Source organism: Symsagittifera roscoffensis, chromosome 9, assembly GCF_963678635.1.
Source record: "Symsagittifera roscoffensis chromosome 9, txSymRosc1.1, whole genome shotgun sequence".
Lineage (NCBI taxonomy): Eukaryota > Metazoa > Xenacoelomorpha > Acoela > Convolutidae > Symsagittifera > Symsagittifera roscoffensis.
In genome coordinates, this window is record NC_087070.1 from 23,360,858 (window position 1) to 23,385,032 (window position 24,175).

The following is a 24,175-nucleotide window of genomic DNA, read 5'->3' on the forward strand; positions in this document are numbered from 1 at the left end:
GAAACTTTTTTTGCATGTTTATTTTTTTAAATAAAAGTTCTCCACTTTCGCACAAAACAATAACGGAAACTCGTAGGCAAACGACTCTTTTACCTACATGAATTTACTGAAAAATCCACTAACTGTACACAATACATAATTAGAAATTTTGTCGACAGATACATGAACCCCGCATACAACAAGTCCGCAGCTAAATGAATTGATTCGTCAAAATTGATAAAAGTATGCAAATACCACTGCTAATCTAATCTATCTAATCTCAGTTAAAAAAATAAAATAGAGGTATTGAATTAAAACTGACCGATGTCTTCAAAGAACAACTAGTGACGCGAAGTCCACGGGACTTCGAACGGTTAACATGGACCGGTATGTAATTATCTAATAGAGGTCAAGGTCACTACTTACTAATAGTACATAAATATATCTGCACTTTCACTGGGTAGCCAATATCACACATATACTCCACTCTCCCCTCACTCCACGAGGGACAAAGTTTGAAACAAAAATATCAACGTTTAGCACCAATGGAATTTACAGAGAATATACAAATTATCATGGAGATGAATATGGGATAATTTTTACAGGCTACCTACAAAATGATACCGATATATACAACGAATAGACAATTATGGAAATGTTATATACAATTGCGGTTATGTATCATACAAACAAATTGAACAAACTAAACTAACTAGGTAACTAAGTAAAATATGTTAATTTAAGAACTAGTCTACAAATTCACTAAAACTAAGAAATTGTAAATAAAATCAAATTTGAAATGAAGTTAATAACCAATGGTAGAAATCAACGGTATCTCAAGTTCATAAAAATAAGAGAGTGTGTGAGTTATAGGAAGTGGCATTAAATGTATCATGGAAATTGTCGGCCTCTTTTCATACTTCCGTTTCTATGATCGACGATATATCGCTCCCCTCGTCATCTTGGTTGTCTAGTACGTCTTCTACTAATAGAGATTATATGACTGCGATATTGGGGATTATTGAGGAAATGTCGTTTCAGCCACTAACGTTGGTTTGGGTAGTAAATCCTCTAGTGGTGTCAAGTAGGCCGATGGGGATTCTAGTGAATATGAGGTCTGTTCTTTTCTAGTCGCCGAGAAGGTTATGAGCGGTTCCTCGTCCGAGTCCAGTATATCCGTGGTTGCTGCTCCTGGTGCCATCTGCATGATGAACCGCCTCTCTCCTTAAAATTTGGGGGGCCCGGATTTCTTCTGGGGCGAGGCACGCTACACCTAGGGACTTCTACTGATGGAACCTCTGTAGTTTTCTCCGGGGAGCTCTTGATTCTTATTGGTTTGTTGCTGGTGCCCGCGGTTGATGCATTGGAAGTAAGTGTTGGGGTTTCATTTGCTATAAATCGTCCTGACTGATCTAAAGCACTATCACTACCAAAAGATTGAGAGTTAAGTACATTCTCCGAGTCGGTTCCCAAATAATCCTCTAAAACATTATCCCAAGGGTCTAAGTCTAGAGAAGAGTTGATATCCGAGTAAGCGAAACGTGAACCTTTAACGCTTGGGGCTTTAGTTTTACTCCTTTTTGTGCCATTAGCTCTGGTTGGTAAGTATGTTGATGATGGGCCAGTTTCATTCGTGTCTCTTCTCCACGATGGCGAAATTCTTTTTCGTTTCCCTGCTAAATCATAAATACTAACTATCGAATTCGGGATTGAACGAAATTTTCTAGGAGCCAATAGTTGAGTTTTCTTGAAAGCTAGGTCCAGTTTTTTAAGTACATGACCGTTATCAAGGGTTAATCAATGTGTAGTATCAGACAGCGTTTTCGGCCAAGGGGTATAAAATACGGTTCGCCTTCCCGTCTGTTAACCGTCTTCCTAAACCAAATAACTTCTCGACTGAAGGGATTGGATAGAGGTGCTCTTTGGAGATCTTGATCTGTTTCATCCGTCGGGTCGCTCTCGTATCCCCTCTTGTCTTGTATTGTGTTTTCCAAGTAGCCGTCCTCGATGTTGTCAGTCGTTCTCCAGTCCTGTGCTCTATCTCTTGACATAGTTCACTTCCCTTTATCTAAGTGTGCGAAACCAGTGATTTCAAGAATGTATTAGGCGATCTATTAAAACGTTTAGAAAAAGATGAGCATCTAATGGATGATTGTTTCGTTGAACGAATATTCCAAATGATTTTATCAAGTGCCGCGTTTAACGTTGGTTTAGGTTCGTTAAACGATATTGCCCCTAAGTTTTGCTTCAATTGAATAAATGAGGCGTTCTACGACTCCATTGGATGTAAGATCTCCGACTGTACATAAAATAAGGTTAATATTGTTCTTCTCACAGAAGTTTTAAAACCGTTCCAAATAAAGCATGACCCTTGGTCCGCTCTAATAGACTTCGGGCACCCATGTATATGACAGTAGTCCGACATAAAGGATAAAAACGAGGAAGCTTCGGCTGACGGAAATTCAGAGAAACGATCTATGCATAACAAAAGATTTTTTGAATTACCCCATTTTTTTTCCAATGGACAGCAAAGTCCAGGTCTAATTCTTCGTTTGGTTCTGATAGGATCGGTACTTTCTCGGTATTGTTTGTCCCCAAAATAACTTTTAGGTTCCTACCCGCCTTTATACACTGATTGCAGTTTTTCCTGTGGCAGTAAATCTCTCTATACAAGTGTGGCCACCATATGTTTTTCGCTAGAGATTTCATTCCAAACTGTCCTGGGTGTGTTTCGTGAAGTAATGACATGAATGGAGATCTTAGGGCTGCTGGCACTTTTAGTTTGTTGTCGTTAAACAGTAGTCCTTCCTTCACGTGGATGTCCCGTTGGAAGGTCTTCATGTAAGCTCCAAATCTATCCAGTGGTCTGCCCTCTTCCACCGCCTTCATCACGTCTTTGAGTATTTTTTCCTCGTCTGTTATTAATTTGATTAATTTGTTCGAGAAGTGTTCCGTAAAAACTAATGGGATGGCGGGTAATTTCAATTCTCAAAGGAGTTTTTTGTGTATTTCCGACATAGTGTCGTTAGCAAACTTTAATGTAATTCCTTGAATATCTGCCCGAAGGGAAATTTTTGAAGTTTTTACTGACGAAAAGAATTCTGAAATTGTATATTTGTCTTCATGTTTTAGGAATGAGCCAATTTATAAAAAAGAATGTGATAAAAAGAAGTAAAAAGATTTTTTTGAAAGAGGAAATTGATTGAAGTTAAATTTAGAAAGGTTTAATGGAATACAACCGCTTGTGCAAGACTCTGCGCGCGAAAGATTACAATAACAAGTTCGTTTTGCGTCCGTGACGTAATTAAGAACATTCGCGGAGAACGACTGTTGGATGTGTAATGCTAATTCTTTGTCTCCGCCCTTTGGATTTTTGTAATCCAAGTCAGTAACAGTATTTACATCCACTGGATTGTACAGTTCGTTCTTTTTACAATTCTTCTTTTTACAATCACTAATTATTGGTAAAGTTTTCTAAAGTCTTGTTCACCGTTGCCACCATCAATTCGTTATCATAATTTGATGCTGGGAAGGCTTTTCCTGATGGTAATCTTGGCAATAAATCTGTGAATCCCATTTCTAACCCTGGGATCCTGGGATGTCTGATTTCAAAATTAAACGGTAAAAGTCGAAGTTGAATTTTTGTTGTCTCCAAAATAGTTTTGAACCCCTTATTACCTATAAGTAGGAGATTTGTAGAAATTGATTTCTATCTGTATTTACGGTATAGACACAAATTCAAAATGTTTCAGGCGAGTTTTTTGAGTTTTGGTGATCTTAGAACTTTTTATCACAAAGTTGGGCTCTTTTCCACTCCCCCAACTATTGATTTCAATTTTCAAAACTTGCATTAAATTAGTCACAATGCAATGAAATTTGGCGTGGTGAACAAACTAACAATTGTGAAAGATTTTCCCACATACCTTAGATCGGAACATGACGCATTTAGCCTTATTATCATGTACAACAACTAGAAAAAGAGTTGAAAAGTTAAAATAGTTTTTCAAAACTGAAAATCAAATGTGGGGGAAAGTGAAAAAAAGCCGGACGGTCAACCCGGGCAAACAAGACTTCTCTTATCAGGGCAAAGCCCTGAATGTTTCGACTGCCTTTAATTGGTCTTGAATAGTTTTTGGTAGAAAAAAGATTTAGCAAAGCTATGATTTTTGGGCTGATTATATCAAAAATTAAGTGTTCAATTGAGTCCTTATGTAGTTAATAAAACCTGGGGCGGATCTAGGATTTTCTTGAGCTGCAGCGGCGGATTTTCAAAACATTTTCGAAAAGTTTGTCAAACAAAACTATAGCCTGAGCAATGTTTAAAGGATCTTGAAAGACAATTGTGATGGCACGTTGAATTTTAAGCTATAAACTGTGGATGTTATGATCAATTAAAAAAAGTTAAAATCTAACAACTTTCTGACTTATTAACCGAGATATCTCTTATCAAATTACGCTTTCAATTCGATCTTCTTGCGTTTTTTTTAGATTAGAGCAACGAAATTTTCTGAAATTACTAGTCAACAAAAAATAACGAACTGCCATAAACTTCGGCACTTAAAAGCAGAATTCAATGTCATAAAATACACAAAAGGTGAAAAAATTATTGTATCAATTTTAAATCAGCGCCTGAAAAAGGTGTGACCTTTGTTTCGTTCAGCCTATCAGCCAGCTTGACTTTTTTCACACTCTGTTCTTTGTTCACCAGGAAATTCAAAAGTCATAGCCTTGGTTTTGCTCGCCAATAAATCTAGCGAGAACAGCTGCTTTTGTATTGTAAAAGGAGAAAGATTTTTGGCTGGAAAATTGGAATTCTTGTGTTGTTTGCCAGGATAATTGTTAATCAAAAGTACATCTCTTTTTTTCTGCAGAAATAAACGATGATCAAAACTGTAGTAGAGACGATTTCGATTATATGGGGAGCCACTTCAGTTCACCTTAGCAAAAATGAATGGAGCAATTTTGTTTGCAGGTGTCAAAATGCTTGTTAGATTCTTCAGCGACTACACTGCACGTAGAATGGGGTTCCGGATAACCTACAAATCAGCTCCACCGCCGACCGCAGCAAGGGTCAAGAGGGAGGCGGAAGAAGCTGTTATTAAGATCAACAGACGTGGTCTAGATATGAACATGGCGCCCGCGTACACTCGGAATAGAAGGGATATTCAATCGATGCTGAGGGTTCGAAGGTCAGAATCCGGAAGTAGTTCCGACTCTTCGTCGTCATATTCAGGATCCTCTGGACCCTCATCATCTTCCAATTATTACGGCAGCGATGGTGGCCTGACTTATAATTCGAACTTCTGGTCCAATTACTATTCGTGGTACAATAATTTCGACCCCTACTCGGCCTTTGACGAAAACATGGCTGAATACGACTGGCGCCAAGCGTATGACGACTCGACGGCCCTCGACTATTCAGATCTCAGACCATTTGCCCGTTTTCCTCTTGAGGAACTGAATTATTTTGGAACCCAGGCCAATGATTTCATTGCCCAGTGTACTTACGATGGTCGCAACTGTGATCCTAGCCAGTTTAAACAGTACCCAAACCCAAAGTTTGGAAACTGTTTCATTTTTAATTCGATTTATGATACGAACATGCAGAATGGAATCTACTCCGAAGTGAGAAATACTTCCAAGACTGGCAAAGAAAACGGACTGAAACTGACTTTGTTTCTGGACAAGGAAGAATACATCGGCGTGTTGAGCCAGAGTTCTGCTGCCCAGGTGATAAAACATCTTTTTAAATGTCAAGATAGTCCGTGATGTATTGTAACAAATAACCTTCTCTCAACTGCTTTATTGCTTCGACAATGCTTAAATAAGTATGAAAGAACGAGTGGTTTTCCAATTGTTAGTTTGTGTATTCAATGTTTCAATTTTTAAAAGCCTTTGTAGTAGTTAGAACATAGTTGAAAGATGCCCGAGGGCGGCTCTTTTGCCGGAGGCCATCTTCAACTATGTTTTAACTGTTGAAGAGTATGTTTTTGCTCTTTCTGTTTGTTTTGGAGGACAGAGACGAATATTTTGTAAAATTGAGAGTACAGTTTTGGGGGTTATTAATCACAACTGGTACTCGTACTCAGAATCCATGTTTTCTTCTATTCACTCTTTTTCAATTGTTATAACCGGGCTTCTTTTAAAAAAAGAGCCCGGAAAGTTGTGAAAGAGCCCGCAAAAGTGCGCGAAACTATGCAAATGATTTATTTTTTCATTCATGCGTTCTAATTTTTCCTTTTTCATTCATGCCTTGTCGTGAAAGAACATGTGTGAAAGAGCAATTACATACTCTTCAATTTGTTCGCGCTCTTTTTTTTGACTTCTTTATGCTATGACTACATAAGTTTTGGTGAAACAGACACTCGGTCCACAATTTCAAAATTCAGACAATTCAGAAAACATTGATAGAAAAAAATCTGTTATAGTTTAATTCGGAGAAATATCTACTTTTCTGTGATGCATTTCAGTTTGTCCCACATCCACTGAGGGATGGTCAGGAGGTCGAATCCCAAAGAGTTTAAAAAATTTCCGCCCAGCGACCTCTCCTGAATCCTCCTTTGCGCTGAGGTGACCAAGTTAATAATCCTCCAAAGCCGTTTAGTAGGTAACTAGGGTAATAACTTGATTCTGAGTTCGAATTTTCAGGCAATCTGTAGATTTATCTCGGGGAGTCGTCTCATGTAAGCACGTTGTCACTCTTTTTAACGGCCGCAGAGTATCTATCCTTTATACCGTTTAATAGCGGGGGACAATAAGAAACGATATTATCGACAATCCCAAAAGGGTTATGTGGTGGTCAGACTAAATCGGCCAATCAAAGGATTACGCAACTTCCCCCTTGGCTTATGCTCTTTTCAGTTCTCCTCATGTGCTTCTTACTAGATCAGCAAATCGTGGGCACAATTAGAAAATTGTCAATTGCAAAGGAAATAAAAGCATTTTACAATTCCCTTAAGGCGCTAACTACTATTTAACAACTTCTATGACAAAGCCCGTATTTGGTTCCGTTCAATTGATTCGTTATCTCTATCGTCAATCGCTTGACTCGATTCAAAACTCGCCAACTCCATTAGCAAAAATTGCTCAGACAACTAATTCAACCCCGTACTAAACTCGGGTTTCGACGCATTTCGCTCACACAACTAATTCTACCCGGTACTAAACATGGGTTCCAGCGCTACTCGCTCACTGAAATATTTCAACCCGGCACTTAACTCGTGTTCAAAACAACTAGAATTTTCTATAACAAATATGAGACACAACTAACCTTGCTTCAAGCAATAGCGTCCCCCACAAGACCAACTATTCTTCTCGGCTTGCTCAATCGTTCTCATTTAGTCCAAAAATTAACTATTTGGCTTACTCAAGAATTGTTCTGACGTTAAGAGGCTCTCCGGTACCTTCCAATTCCTTATCTTAGTTCCATCCAGATCCCATTAATACTTCACAAGTTATCTCAGTTCTAAAGTCCATCATCACTGCTACGGGGGTCTGGGTTTCCAATCTTAAGCTTCCCTCAACTAGATCTACAACATATTAACGTTTGAGCCGATACCGCCGCTAGTTTCCATGTTCTGATAGGTCCTTTCACTTTTTCGGGACCGTTATCACTTGCACCCCACAGGTCTGGGGGTCCTGTTTTCCTATACCCGGATCAAATAATCTGTAATACCGCTCCTCTGAGCTTCATAACACTAGCTTTTTTTATTCCGATTTGGGGTTGAGGGGTTCGGCGTTTTTGTCAAAAATTTTTCTCTGGCATAGAAGGGACGATATCTTCGAAGAATGGGCTATTTTGAACTCGAGCATTTTTTTTGCTACACTGCTTAACTTAATGACTAATCAACCTAACGCTCAGGTTACTATAGCATGTAAAAAAGTAGAATCACCAATTCTACACTCTTCCCTCCTAGTCCATCATTCTCCTGAATAATGCAAAAGGCAAAGTTTGTTACCGTTTTTTAACTGAGATAAATAACCAATCTAACACCTCAACCTCGACTCGTTTTTCAATATCTATCGACTCTTTTAAGACTTATTTTTTTCCGGTTCACTTTCACCTTCCCGTTCTTTGCTATACTATACCGCCTTGTACTACTCTCTAGGTATTGTTCTTAAAAAAACTCAGCTTACCTACACAATGTTATGTGTGTTGTGACGCAGTGACCTGCGGGCTTCAGTTTTCGAAGACTCTAACAAAATCAGTTCACCTATGTTAGCACCAAGGGTTTCTTCAAGGAGTGAAGCAACTAGGAGTCTAAGAAAGATTTTTTAAGGCGTTGTGAAATGCCTCCAACATTCTATTAAAACAGTCAATTATACTACCATGAATTTTACTCAATTTCTATCCGTCCAATTGGTGGAGATATCCGTCCAACTGGTGGAGGCGTTGTGAAATACTTCCAACATCCTATTAAAACAGTCAATTAGACTACCATGAGTTTCACTCAATTTCTATCCGTCCAACTGGTAGAGAAATTTTTAAAGCAACTATGAAAACCTCAGATGAGATTAGAAAGACGGAGGGGGACAATTAGTTTTAATTTTTACTCACTGCAATCCGGCAAAATCACCATTCCGACCTCTGACCTCAATTCCCCGACTCTTCTTCTTCCGGCATTTCCATCTGTCCACGAGGTGCTGTCTTCATCCGTCACTTGATCGTCGGGTGGATGCCAACACTGCTTGGGGACCTCGCATTCAGATTTAACCCAGCCCCGGTCAACCTCTGCTTCTCCGATTGACTCCACACTTTTCCATCGATCAAATAATTTGTAGAAGTATGCAGCCTTCTTTTCTCTAGACCCCTTTGCCTTCTGTCGTCGAATCTACCTCGTTCCTTGTCTCTTCGAAACCGTTCGACTAGCTCGGAAGAGCCTTTCAATATTCCTCTCACTGGCAATTTTCCGTGCCCGTCCCATACCTTCATAGCCATTCTATGATCCCACCTAATTTCCCTTGACTCCATCCCAGCTGTTGCTGCTCCCCCAGCCTCTCGTCATCTGAGCTTTGACCAATTTCACACGTTACTTGCTCTCCAGCCGAGGCATTGTCCACTCTACTCGGAGAACTAGCTGCCGCCTAGTCCTCTCCACCACTCGACTCCTCATCTTCAGTCCGCCCCAATAATCTCTCTCGTCGTTCTCCTTTTCGCTTGGAGCAATCCTTACGTCTCTTCTCTGCCGTCCACACCTCTTGAACATGCTCCATGCGTCGTATCTGTGTGATGATATAAATGCAATTTGGCGACTCAAAACTGGAGGAAAACGCGATGTCGTTCCGCTTCCGCGCATTGACATAATAACTTGTGTTATCTCCCCAACTGGAATACCGCCTATTGCATCAGCATTCTCCTCACTATGCTAATTGACTGATTTCTCATTGTGCATCATCTCTGCTGAGTAAATACGCTCATTTGAATATTTGTTGGGTTCACACACAATTACCAACATTGATTTCTCTCAATTTTCCTTGATTCCTTTCTTTACACTCAGATTTCTGTCGGTTGACTTCAAAACATTGGACATCGATTTGTTCCGCTGCGTCGAAATTTATCCCATCATTACCACCTTGCTTTTCTCCTCGCTCTCCCGCATTGGACTTACATCTTTACGAGCCAGAACTCGCACCCTCTTAGTAAACCATATACCACATAGATCGCTCTGCATTCCGGTCCGATGAAAGCCTGGATCTGCGTCGACATTTTCCCACTGTTCTCCATCCCATTTCGGACTCGAAGCATCGGTATTCCACGACAACTAAACCTAACCACAATTGAATGTTGCACTCCGAACCAGGTTTGAACATCTCAGTCTTCTTGGCAAAAACGAAACCTACATTCCGCTCTTATCAAACGAGTCCAATTGTTAGATCTACAACTATTCAATCGACAACCAAGACGTTTGTCCATCTCTGAAATTGTCCCAGCTGAAAGAGCGATTGACGCTTTGCCCGCTACAAACAAACGGACTCCTGTTTTCGTCTCAGGGATTTCCTCGGCCTGCCTCAAGGGACATTCCGATTCAATTGACCGGTAGGCTTTGCAGCTCAACAGAGTCCATTCGATGTCCTGACCCAATTTAACTTTGGCCGCCCTGCCGTTGAGATAACCATTCGTGAATGCGCGAAATGGCGACCAGTATTGGTCGTCCTGATCCACAGAAGACGATGCAACCATCCTTCTATCCGTGTCTGTTATTGCCATACATAAAAGTTCTTCTCCTTTGTAAGCGTTCATCTCCCTCTTCCTCCTCTTTCTCGGCTAGCTACAGATTGGATTGTCGATACTCCAACAAATTAAATTTTCTGGGGTCGCGAACCTGATTCCCATTTGAAGGGCACTGCAGAGTTCGGATCGGAATTCCCGAAAAGTTTCTGTACTTCATCATCTTGAAAGCTTCCCAGATCCTCGTTCATCCAACTCGTACTCAGGACCATATCCGCATCTGTGTCATAGCTCTGCACCACAAAGACTGGAATCGCTCTTCGCAAGGTACCCAACTTAAGCAGGATTGTAGTGCAGCCCAAAACATCGACGTCTCTGACATTTTCATCTGTTGTCCCAAGTAGCGTTCCACTAAAAAGGAGAATCGGTGGTCCCGGGTGCAGCGTCTCGAAGGCATCTAGTCGCAGATGGTTGCAGACCAGTTCGTCATCTAAATCTGTATCTATGGAAACCCCGTTTGCGAAACTATTCACAAACTTTCTACGATGTTTGTCCGAGCCTGTATTTCCATGTGCACTTTCCACATTCTCTTCTAAGGCTTTTACTTTACCCTTGCTGGGCGTGGAATTCGAAGACTCGGGTATTTCTTTCGTGGATGGTATTCCTTCTTTCGCTGTCTGTTAATCCCTAATCCGAAAATTCACTCTCAACAGCATCCCTAATAGTGCCGACCACTCTGTCCGCTGAGTCGTCCGTCAGATGCTGCTCTCCGCCTTCATGCCTGGATTATTTGTGGTAGCTGACTTCGCGTGGAAAACAAAATTTGAAAAAACTAAAACACACCCGAATACAAAGTTCCTCCCAATTTTCTTCCTCCCCAGTAGTTCCTCCCCAGTTTTGTCGGATCATTCTGCGCTACTTGCACAGTCACAGACAATTCTTGTTGTGTGATGGGAAAGCTCGAAGAATCGGGCAAACCAATACCAACTGCACATCAAAATTCTTTGTCATACTTTTATTTGCGTAATCGAAGGAACATAAAATTTGTTTTGTGCATGCGGAACAGAAAGATCGTTGAGTTAAAGTTATCTTTGCAATGAATTTAACATAAGATTAGAAAAATACAATGTACAACAATAAACGAAACAAAGTTTGATATTTTAGTTTTGCGCCTTTTGTTCGCTGCTCTCGCCCAGCAAAACTTCAAAACTTGTGTTGCATTGGTTCTTGACTGGCTTCTGTGATCACAACAACTGTCCTCAATACTCCTCTTGGACGTTCGAGGAGCCTTCCTTTCGTTTTTTTTTCTAGTTGTTCGAGGCTCAAGACCACGTCGGCTTCTATTTTTGTGGCTGCCACCACCACAACATCCAATCACTCCGTGAATGTCCCGATCAGCACATCCACTTCTGACTATCCCAAAATAACTACATCACTAACCTGGTCGTCCCACCACTCCTTGAGTTTGTAGTTGAACACTCCAAGTGGAGGAGAAGTTTCCAGAATCATGAAAGCAGAGATGTTCATCAAATGAACGCCAACCGTCTCATCTAGTTCCATACGGACTAGAAGGCTGTCCACAAACCCATCATTGAAGTGCTGCTCCTGATATACCTCCCACGACCCATCTCCCAATTATAGCAGCCCACAGTTGACTGTTCGAGCTTCATCGTCGTCTCGACTCCTATCACTGGCCATCGATAGCTTGGGTTGGGCCGTCTTCGGTTCGTTCACCTTCTTTCCGTTTTGCATAGTAATCTTCAGTTTTGCGCCAACTGTCTCTTTATCCAGTGCTATTGTTTCCTTATTTGGTAGTCTCTGAAACGTTAGTGGGACTGAACTCATAGATTTACTCTCGTGGCAGATCATTGACTTCCTCTCATTCACAAGTAGTTCGAAGCACTCCTCGAGTTCCCGAGCACTGAGGACCACATCGGAGTCAAGCTCGCTGTTGCTGACAACGATCAATGTGAACAATTCCTTGAAGCTTTTAATCATGGCTGTCGCCCTGATGTATCCAAGTGCGTTTTCTTTTGTTCTTTTCATTCTTAGGCTCCTATCAACTTTGCATTGAGTCTCCGGACAGGGGCACAATAACTGAGGCGCTCAAAAAATCATCGTGATATTGAATTGCAATTGGTTGTATTGTCAACCTGGATATTCGTTATATCGTCGCAGGCTTTGCCCCATACGAAAGCTCGCCGCTTATCCGCTCGTTCGGCTCTGGGTACAATTATTACTCCTTCGGGCTTTCTGCGATCATCAGAGTGGGCCATACTCTGCCACACCCTGCTTTCGTCCATAGGAGGGCCAATCTCTTTCATTAATGGCACCGAGCTACAACCCGCAAGAATACAGCGCCGTTGATAGTCCACTCTGATTTCCGATTTTCTTTTCAGCGCGCTGAGACTTATTGACATTGGCCTGAACAAGTTCTCAACAACAAAAACTGCTACTTTTTCATGTATGACAGCACCGTCTTGTCTGGGACCACCGTAGTGCCTCAGTTCTTTCCAAGGATGCATCATTTTGAACTCAACGTAATTGATTCAGTTCGAACTGCCCACAGCTCCCAGTAGAAACGCATCATCTATTTTTGCGTTGAAAAACCTTTTCTTTGCATCTTGATTGTCCTGATTCATTTCATTTTTCGTGGCTCAGTCAATTTGTCCAACACTCGTCCATGATGAATCCAAAGATCGTTTTTCGCTCGATAAAGAAAGCGCACCCAGGAGCCCCAATGTAGATTTGTATCGGGGAGTCGTCTCCTGTAAGCACGCTTTCACTCTTTTTAATGGCCGCAGAGTTTCTCCTCTTTGTTCTGTGTAATAGCGGGGGACACTAAAACACGATATTATTCACAATCTCGAACGGGTTATGTTGGTGGTCAGATTAAATCGGCCGATCAAAGTATTATGCATTTTACCCCTTGGTTTATGCATTTTTCATTTGTGCTTCGAGCTAGATAAGCAAATCGTCGGCACAAAAAAAATTCTCTGAAAGGCAATAAAAACAATTTACAAGGCCCTCAATAAGCTTACTACTATTTAACAACCTCTATAACGAAACCAGCATTTCGTTCCGTTCAATCGATTCGTTACATCTCTCATCAGCCCTCGGTTGACTCAATTCGAAGCTCGCCTGCTCCAACAGCGAAACTTGGTCACACAACTAATTCAACCCATTACTAAACTCGGGTTCCAGTGCTCCTAGCTCACACCCGGTAAAAAACTCGGGCTCCAGCGCAACTCGTTCACACAATTAATTCATTCCGGCACTAAATTCGGGTTCTAGCGCAGCTCACAGACTCAAGTATTTCAACTCAACACTAAACTCGGGTCAAATCAGCTAGACTAATTCCAATCAACTGTGAGACACAACTAGCCTCGCTTCAAGCTTTAGCGTCCTCCACGGACCAACAATTCTTCTCGGCTTGCTCAACCGTTCTCTCTTAACCCGAGAACCAAATATTCGGCTCACTACCAATAAATGTTTGTACTCTTAGAAGCTCTCCGGTACCCTCCAATTTCTTATCTTTATTTGCACTTAGGTTTTTTTAAGTCACGCCATTCCTATCAGTCCTGACTTCCGCTCAAATCACCCGTCTACACAAATGTTACGAGTATATCCCTGCCCCTGTCAACTCTGCCAAGTGCCTTGTTTGGTTTCTTTTTTGAATCTTCTCACGCTTTTTAGAGACCCGGTATGCGGTAGGTGTCACAGTTTGACCAAGCAAACAAAATTCATAGGATTTTAGTCAACTAATTCCTGACTTCAGTGTTTTCAGTTCTTGAGTTCAACTCAACCTCCAAACCATGCTAATGTTACTCAGTGACTCTCCCAAGGTCTTTATTTTAATTAACCCGTTAGTATTCCGACCCTCCAAAGGCAGGGGAGACCCTTTTCACGGGTAGCTAATTCATTTCAGGCGTTCAAAATTTCCATCTGTACTCTGTTCCAATCCCTACCTTCTAGCTATCAGCAGAACCTAGTTCGTTTATCAGGGGGTCAAATTCAGCCAAAAAGTCACCTCCAGGGATCCAAGTAAACTCACCGTCCGTTCATACTATTTAGGAGACTAAATTTTCATGAAGCGGTCCTTTTTCTATCAGTTTCTTCTGGGGCTACTTTTCTTTGGCCTAAATGAAATCCTATTAACAGATCATTTGCCAAGCTAAATTGAACCAAATATTTTCAAAGTCAATTTTAAATTCACTTTTACAATGTTAAAGCTATATCGCTATCATCTGCTCTAGTTCCCAATATATAAATTTCCTCCCAGTTATTAGAAAGATGACCGGTTCCTTCTCGAAGGGTTAAGTTGGGGAATACATCAGTTTCCGATATTAATCTCCGGGTTTTCTTTAAAACTTTGAAGTCATAATGCCCCAAGGTCAACTTAAGGTCACCCAGGGATCACCCGGGGTCAAACTTCCATATTTGGGTTCAGAACCTTATGGGGGTCCTAACTACCAAGTTTAATTCTTATCCCTTTGATAGTTCACAAGTTATCTCAGTTCTAAAGTCCATTATCTCTATTACAGGAAAAAAAACTATCAACACCGGAAAGAGTCGCCGGAGGGGTTTCACTCACCAGATTTGTTTTCGGGGTTCGCGTTTTATGTCTATGGCCGTATTAAAATCATTATGCCACCGCTCATTAATTTGCGTAAATTGCCTATTTTCGGTCTAAGGGGGTGTTTTTTTTTTCAAGTGTTTTTAGCTTCCCAACCAAACGTTGGAAAAATTTAAAAAAAACACAATATGTATCTCCAAGTTTCAACTCCCTGCGTTCATTAAGGGCCGAGAAACGACTTACTGAAGTTAGGGGTGGTTTTGTTTGTTTAGGGAATTAAACCAGAAGTGAGGGTTCAAGGGTTCTGGGTTTCCAATCTTAAGCTTCCCTCAACTGGATCTACAACATATTAAAGTTCGATCCGATACCGCCGCTAGTTTCTATGTTCTGATAGGGTTTTTACTTTTCCGGGACCGTTATCACTTGCCCCCCAAGGGTGTGTGGGGGGGGGGTCCCGTTTTTCGTATACCCGGATCTAATAATATTAATACCGATCCTCTGAGTTTCATAACACTAGCTTTTTGATTCCGATTTGGGGGTGAGGGGTTCGCCGATTTTGTCAAAAGTTTTTTTCTGGCATAGAAGGGACGATATCTTCGAAGAATGAGCTTTTTTGAACTCGAGAATTTGTTTGCTGTACTACTTAACTTAATGACTAATCAACCTAACGCTCAGGTTACTCATCAATCTAACGATCAGGACTAATCAACCTAACGCTCAGGACTAATCAACCTAACGCTCAGCATGTAAAAAAGTAGAATCTCCAGTTCTACACAATCATAATAGAACTGTTTACATTCAGCTCTTAGCGAACTTAATTTAAATTGAACGCTGTGGTGGAAGATCTTAATTTGGTCTATCTGAGGAGGGGGGGGGGGGAAGGGCTAATATTTTGATCCTGTTGAGGCATAGACTTTTGGTCAAAATGCACCTAAACTTTCTCCTAATTTTTCTCCTACTTAAAATGATCAAAATTCGACTTTGAATTAATTTTTATGCTATTTGATTTAGTAGTCTCTCAATTTTACAAAAGTATATGAAAGGTTACCAATCATAAAAGACTCAAATCATTCAAAAACATTCTTATTGATAATTATATTTTTGAAATACTATATCTTCGAAAAGTTTCAGAAATTGTTTTTTTTCTGCTTTTTCAAAATGCAATGCGAAAAGTCTATTTTACCAGTCTATTTTGTAGTATGTTATTCAATCTAAGTACCTCAAATTGAAGGTCACAGTGTTTTTTTAGGTGTTAGTGAATGCGCCATACGTTCCCCCTCTGCCTGAGTCTGAGTCGTTCACAGCGTCTGCAGGAACAGCAACTCTCATCGCCATAAAACAGGAGGTCATCGAGCGAAAGTCAGTTCAACTCACTTCTTATAGTCAATGCCAAGTTTTTGCAATTTCGATGACCTTGAATCGGAAATTCAGATTTCTTGGCCATGGTCCACAAGTTCATTGCAAAAACGGGCCTTCTTTGCTTTTTTGTCAATCAAGAAATTACGATTGATCTAAAAATCAATTGATGAGCAAATTATACCAAAGTGAGCCTCTTATACAGCCCTACAAAAATCCAGAATATTTTAACCTCCAAAATTTTGCGCAAAACTTTTAAAATCTGTTTTCAAGCGAAGAATTGGATTTATTTATAGTAGAAATAAAATTTTTCAGCTATCAAACAAAAACATGTTCATATATAACATAATTTGGAGATTATACTTTCTGGAACTTTGTTGGGCTGTATAAGGGGCTCTTTTTGGTATAATTTGCTCAGATATTGATTACTAAGATCGTGCGTACTTTTGATTGACAAAAAGAAGCCAAAATGGCTCAGTTTCAAGGTAATATTGTGACCCGTATTTCGCAAAAAAATTGCATCATTATCTTCAATAAATTTTTAACAACTTTTGTTCTCTTCAATTTTGTCTTATTCAAACCCCAATTGAGAAAAAAACGCATTTAAAAATGCATGTTTTGTCCGGATATTTTAAATCAGCACTATCAATTGGCTGCCGGGTTTGTCTAAAGTATTCCGAAAATCTGTGCTTTTTGTTCCGATTTCCAAACAAATTCTTATGCTTGGTGTAATTTTTCTTCTGTCAACTTGGAAGATCAAAATAATAGTTTTTAACAAAATTTTTAAACCTCTGTGAAGACATCGACGCCCTGAAACCAAAATCAAAAAGATGTTTTACCCCCAAACATTTTTGCTAAGTTTTGGGAGTTTGAAAACTGCCATGCTCTCTACTAATTTATGTACGTTTTGAAGATTTTATCCATAAACCTGACAGTGTAATGCAAATGGTTTATGTGTGGCGAACTATTTTGCACAAAAAAAATTGTTTCAAATTGAATTGAGGCTAATATAAGTCAGGCTAATTTAATCCAGCTAATTGGTCATATTATTTGGTACGACTCAAATTTTCACACTTGATCTTTGATTTTGTCCAAAACTTATAGTTTTTCTATGTTTTTTTTCTAAAAAAAATCTTGTTTTTTTTTCAATAGGCGCTCATAAAATTAAGAGTATTGAACGTAGTGAGTACTCTTATATAGGTCTTGCTGATTTTCTTTTTGTTTTTTTTTTAGGAGAAAGTCTTAAAATTTGTTCACGCTCATTTTTGATTTTTTGCGGTTTGTTTGTGATTTTTTTGAAGTTCAGTGCATTTCCATTTTTAAAAGGAATGCAAAATAGAATATCGAGCAGCAAAAGTCTTAAGGTCACAAAATACGTGATTGACTTCTAATTTCCAAAATGGAAATTAATTATCAGATTTCCCTGCGAAAAAGAAAGTTTACCTTACGATCAAGTTTTCTCAAATTGGGTTAATTTTAACATAAAAGTGTCCATCATAAACTGTTGTGCAATTTCAAAGAGCTTTAAGGGCATCTGTTTTTTCTTCAAAATTCAGAAGTTTTTTTTTCAGTTTTCTTTGCGTTCATTACTCTTTTCCAACAGTTAGTTGGCTATGTTTTTTTAGTTATTTTTTCCATGCAAAAATAAAAACTACAAATAATCATCGGACTGGGTTATATATCATGTTGAAGCCCTTTCATTTGTGATTCGAACTACATGTGATAAGGAAAACGAATCGTGTAACTCAAGTTGAAAACAAGTTTAGTTCAAAGAGTTAAATTAACCTTTGAAAGCTAAGTTTCTCGGTTCTGCGAACCACCTCAATACACCGTATCTTATGTACGCAGAGCTTAACGCTAAAATAATGAGGCAATTCGATGGTCCAAACCAAATGACCTTGATACTAAGTTAATAACAAAATAACAGCATAATTATACATAACAATATGAGTCGCAAGGTCAGTGTGCAGCGAGAACAACAATTGATACTCCGAACATTGCTACTCCGAAAACAACAATTGCTACTCCGAACAATTGCTAATCCGAAAATCCTCGGGGGGGGGGGGGGGGGGGGGGAGGGGGTTGGGGCGTTTTTGTCGATCTCACCCTCCCTATCTGTAGATTTTAAAATATCCTCCGCTGCTTTCTGAACCCCTCTCCTTAAGACTTGGTCCGCTAATTTATTCCATTCTTTTGTAGTTATATCGCGGCTCTGAAACGTTTCTAATTTTTTGTCTGCTGGTGTGTTTCTCGCGATTTCCTTACTTTCCTCATTTGATTTCTCCGGTGTAGACGTACTGGGAATGAATATATCTGCAGTAGATGCCAGTGAGCCTTTGTCTTTTTCGTTGTTTTGTGCTGTTGTTGCAGCTTTTTTCCTACTTGACTCTTGACAAGTTTGCTTTTTGCCACTTTGTTTAGCTCCTTTGAGCACTGAACTTTTTGAAGTTTCCACTGCCGGTCCCGCATTATTTGGTTTTTCTGTTTTATTGAAAGATTTAGGCCCCCGTTTACCTCCGTATCCCTTGAAGTGATGTTGAACTGGCTGTCTTGGAATCGCGTTTCGGCTTTTGGCGGATTAAATATTTCTGGTGATTCAGGTATTTCATCTGAATCACTAATTTTTGTTTGCTTATAATTTTCCTTTTTCTTGGACTTGGTTTTAGGTACGTCACCGTGGGGACTTCTACTTGCGTTTCCTTTCTTCGGACTCTTATCTTTCTGCTCGCTGGTGTCAATTTTTGCTTGTGCGATATCGCTTCTTCTATATACTGCACCAGCAGCCGTTTTCACTGTGTGAGGCGTCTCTGAATGAATTTTACCTTTTAACGGATTTGTAAGTGCTTTCCCACTTTTCCTGTTGTCATTCCTTCTCAAGAGATTGGGTGACCTTTGTAGATCGTCCTCCTGGGGTTTATCTTCGATGAAGCCGTACTGCCACGAATACAACAGTTCTTTCCGCAAGTCTGGATTGATCTTACTGGTTTCATCGATTGTTCGCCTCAGATCATTGGTTGAGGTGTCCCTCCTCGTTGCATTCCACCGAGCATTCGCTTCCAAATAAGTTTTTAACGCTTTTGCCCGGTCTCAATCTCTCGCCGATTCCACTAATGTTTTGAAGAGTGGACTCACGTCCCGACTGATTTATCCCTTCTTGACGATCTTTACGCTGTCTCTCGATTGATCGATTCTTTTCTTTAACTGAGTTGCCGTTAACGCTGAACGCTCCCGATGTTCTTTATCTAAACGATCAGAATTTTTAATAAATGAATCCCTCAGGATTTTAAATTCAATTTTCGGGAGTCATCCCAAATGCGCTTCAAAAGGTGAACATTGTATCGTCTTTTGTTTGCTCCACCTAAGATCACGATTTATTGTTCCCAGTGCAAGTTCTTTTGACGTTAATTGTTCGTCCAATAACAAAACTCCTTATCTTCGTTTGATCGTTTGAATTATTCGTTCAATTAAGCCACAACCCCTGTGATCCCCTACGGGACAGAATTTTTTTTCAATGTTATGTTCAGCACAAAATTTTTTCATCATTTTACCTTTAAACCCCGAGAAATAATCGTTTCCTACGGATTCTGGTATACCATGTGTGTCAATATAAGTTCGAAAAAATTTCACTGATGATTTACCCCCAGTTGACTTAGTAACTTCGAATATCTATCTATGGCTACAAGTAAGTTTTTTTTCTTGCCCTTAGTACTTTCTAACGGTCCCGCATAATCTAGTTGAAGTTCTTGCCCCAACTGCGAGAGCAGTGGAATTGGTTTTGATGCGTTTTTCGGTATAACATACTTATCATTCTTATCGTAGCGAGTACAACTTCTACACTCTTCCGCCATATTCACAATATTTTGTGCAAATGGGGCCTTCACAGGTATCTGGACACATTGATCATTGCTTCCTGTCCTGGGTGGCTGCGGTGTATTCTTTTTAACACTGCGGGACGCAGTTGTCCTGGCACGATTAATCTACCATCTACTACAATGCAATCGTCCACGACTGACATCTGGTGCCATAACGAATTCGTGTAGGGCCTCATTAACTCGAAGCTATGCCGATCCTTTTGCTCAGTAACCCTTCTCAGTCGATCCATCCATGTATCTTCTGTGGTGAGTTCTGCTAGAAAATTTCTATCGAACAGTTTCGAAAGATTGAGCAAAATATTGTCTTCTCGGTTTTCTGCTTGTCTGAACTCACTCTGTCGCGATTTTCTTACAACTCCAGCAACTAGACTCACCTCTGGGCTTTCTGAAGTCGTATCGGCTGTAAGATCCACTTCAATATTTTTTGAAACGTTCGCATTTGTGGTATCTCCTTGAGGGCTTGTCATCTCCGTTGAAGCTTCTAACTGTAACAAGTTTTCCGGTCTGACTCTGTCCTTTCTTTCCGATCCCACTAGATCTCAAAATGACAACAATTTTTTTGGTTTCTCCCCTGACAATGCTGGTTGGTTTCTGTCCTTTCGTTTTTTTGGTGTTACTTTCCGCCATTCAACTTGCGGCATGTCAGAGTCTGAACTCTCACTTTCATTTCCTGTTGTCCCCCTCTGTACTGTTCTCGTTCTATGAAAAGTTGTTTCTGTTATTTGCTCCAGCATTTGATTTCGTCTCCCCTCCGAATTTTCAAGTTTCACTGTTTTCATCAACTTTTTGTCCATTTCATCTTTCGTAATTTTCTTCTCCTGCGCTGCTGCGAATTTTCTCTCTTTTTTGTTTCTTTTAATATCAACCGACTGTATACAATGAGATATCTTGTTTAAAGTGTTTTGATCGCAATTTGAGAGTCATGAGTTTTGACCGTTCTCGTTCCGGTCGAGCTCTGTTCGTTTTTGAACAGAACGGTTGCCATAGCGGGTGTTTCGTCCAATGTGCTTATTAGTTCAGATTATTCTAGACTGTTTTCATTGTTAATGAAAGTATTTGTATCTATTAGCCGATTGTTTAAGCAGTCGAGTGCTTCATAAAATTGATCGATCGATGCGACCACAAACTTTTCATCCAATTCTGACTCAGGCCACGGTTCGCCAATCGGGTCTCTAGACAAATAATCTACAATATCCATCTCTTTTCCTGGTATATGAACCACCTTGAATTGATAATGGAGCAGACGGTCTACCCATCTTGTAAGTCTAGATTGATATGTTTTATTAGATTTATGTTACCCTCACGCTGATGTGAGTGCTTTGTGGTATGTTGCTAGGATGAAATTTTTTCCAAGTAAATAATGTTTGAATCGATCAACTGACCAAACCAATGCAAGCAGTTCAAGCTCATTTGTTGAACACTTCTTTTCTTGAGCATTAAGATAACGTGATGCAAATGCAATCGTTACCCAATCGTCCCCATCAGTCGATTGATCTAAAGTTGCCCCGAGGCCACTATGATTCGCATCGCACTTTACCCGAGTATCTTTGTGTGGATCGTAGTTATTGATTTGTGCGATCCTTGCCACCGCTTTTTAATCTCTTCGAATATTAAGGAGTGTTGTTCCCCCCTTTCGAATTTTTTAACGGGCAATTTAATATTTTTCTTTTTCTTCTGTTCATTTTCTTCTCTAAGCAATGGTCTAAGTTGATCAGTTAGACTTGCTGCGTTAGGAATGAATTTCGATAAATGATTAATACTGCCCATAAACAATCTTAATTGTTTGAGCAATTTTGGTTGTTGTAGATTAAGAATTGCTTCCGTTTTTGTAACTTTTGGTGTTATTCCACTCGGTGAAAGTTTATAACCTAGCCAATTGACTTCTGTCTGAAAAAAACTCGCATTTTGCTAATTTTAACGCTAGATTTTCGTCATCTAGTTTTTTTTTAGTATATCAAGCATTAGTTTTTCATGTTCTGTTTTCTCTCCTTTAGAGACAATCAATATGTCGTCCAGAAAGCAAAATGTGTTTTTTGCATGGTTTATTGTACGATCCATTGCCTTCTGGAACTCTGCGGGCATATCTGCTAACCCGTAAAACCCTGTCAAAAATCTGTATGTTACCGTAACTTGACCGCCGACTATGTTGAAATTACATTGCTTAGCTGTTTCAGCAGTTAATCGAAGTTGACTGTACGCATACTTTAAAGCAAGTACCGTAAAGTATAGTGTGCCTTGTGTTTTGGCCGTTCTTATCTGACTCACTCCATCAATTAGTTCATCAATATTGGGAATTTGATTTTTATTTCTGTATAATTGTCTATTTATTGGCTTTGCGTCTAATGCCAATTTGATAGAGTCGTCTTTTTTCACTGTTATTACTATTGGAGCAATAAAACAGTCGCTTGTGCATTTGTCTAATTTTGTTATAAGACCTTCTGGTAACAATTTATCAAGTTCATTTTGCACTTTTCCTTGAATATGAATAGGTCTTCTTCTACCTATTTCCTGTATCGGACATAGCCGGTACTTGAATTTTGTGTTGACTACATGATGTTTAGACTCTCCCTGTCGGTCAAATAGAGAGGAAATTTTTTATAAAGATTTTGTTTCATACCTTCTGACTGCTCGCACAGTAGCACGTCAAACTTGAATCTATTAGTAGGGGCTGATTTCTGAGATGTATGTATGTCTTGCTGGTCTTTCTGTAGCCAGTAAAGATGCATCCGGAACTTTACAACCCGCTGAACGGATATTTGCACGTAATGCTCCTAATATCTGAATTGGGTGTTTATTGTAATCTACAAACTGCATTGTAAAGTTCAGGTTTTCGGCAGGAATGAATTTGATTTCGGATGATCCAACCAATAATTGTTTGCGGTCGTCGAATTTAAGATCGATACTGGGCTTCCTGTATCAATAGTCATGTTGATAATTTGGTTCTTTATTCTAACCAGCGCTTTCAATGCTTTTGTTTGATGCGATCTTGGGTCTCGCCGTATATCGATTTTTGTGATATCTTGGGTAGTGTTTATCCTGTTTGCATCGATAATTTTGGATTTCACCCTTTCCACCCCGTTTTTGGGCAATTTATCTACTCTTGGTTCTACCACCATTATCTCGAACTCGTCACAGGAATCAAAACTTTGAATTAGGTTGCATTACTCTTCTGAGCTAGACTTTTCTTCCCCAATTTCATTTACTTGATTTGAGCGACACATTTTTGCGAAATGGTTCGGTTTATTACAATTCTTGTAAATTTTCTCCATTGCTGGACAATTTTTCAATTGACATGAACCGAATGATTTTCCACATCGAGTGCACGGCTTCTGGTCTGATCGGGAATTTGTACTCTTATTGTCATTCCATCTCTTTTGAGATTGATTTTTATTCTGTCTTTTGTAATTTGAATTTCTATTACCCACTGTTATTATGGGTTCCTGTTTTATTTTTATCTGTGACTCCCGCATTTGGCCCGCTCCTGAGCCTCCATTCCCTGATTTCTGGAACGCTTGTTTGGTTTGCTTACTCTGCTCAAATTTATTGCCCGTTTGAATACTTCGTCTGGTGTGAAGGTTTCAAACGTCAGAGTATCTTGTAATGCTGTATTTTTCATTCCAAATTTGAATAAATCTCGAACCATTTCTTCTTCCAGACCACCCAGTTCAGCCGTAGCTGCTTGGGCAGTTAATGCCGCTTGGAACGATTCCAACGTCTCCCCTGGTTCTTGGGCTCTGGTGAAGAGTCTATATCGCTCGTACGTGATGTTTCGTGTTTTCTCGAATGATGCTTTGGCCAGTAACACCATTTCTCTAAATTCAAATCTGGATACTTACTTCCGCATGTGGGTTTTTCTGCTCGAATTTCTTTTCCCCCTCGATACCTAGTGCCTGAAATACGAGACGTAATTCGTTTCTGGACCTCATTATAGAACACATTATGTCCGACTTTAGGTCCGCGTTCGCTTCTTTCTTGGTTTTCGAGTATTACTTTGTCTCCTCTTAATCTATTTCTCGCTTGCCGGTTCGTTACTGCGTGTGCACTTTCTGCTTCTCCCGGTGTTTCGGGACGGGGCATCGGCTCACCAACAACTTCTTTTGGGTCTTCAAGTATTATCTCAGGATTCACATTCTCTTTCACCGTCACTGCTAGCTTAAATTGGTCCAAACTAATTTTTAAATTTCACGGTGGTTCAGAACTAGATGACGTCCAGAACACTGGAAT

At 39.9% G+C, this 24,175-nt stretch overlaps 1 protein-coding gene across 1 annotated transcript in view; it reads left to right on the top strand.

The window, feature by feature from the left end:
- LOC134854109 (uncharacterized) overlaps positions 1-24,175 on the top strand; it is an 86,593-nt gene that overhangs the window by 46,618 nt on the left and 15,800 nt on the right. The window contains exons 9-10 of the mRNA XM_063870222.1: positions 4,952-5,709; positions 15,973-16,082. Coding sequence (XP_063726292.1) covers positions 4,952-5,709; positions 15,973-16,082 — 868 coding nt within the window. The remainder of the gene's footprint in view (positions 1-4,951; positions 5,710-15,972; positions 16,083-24,175) is intronic.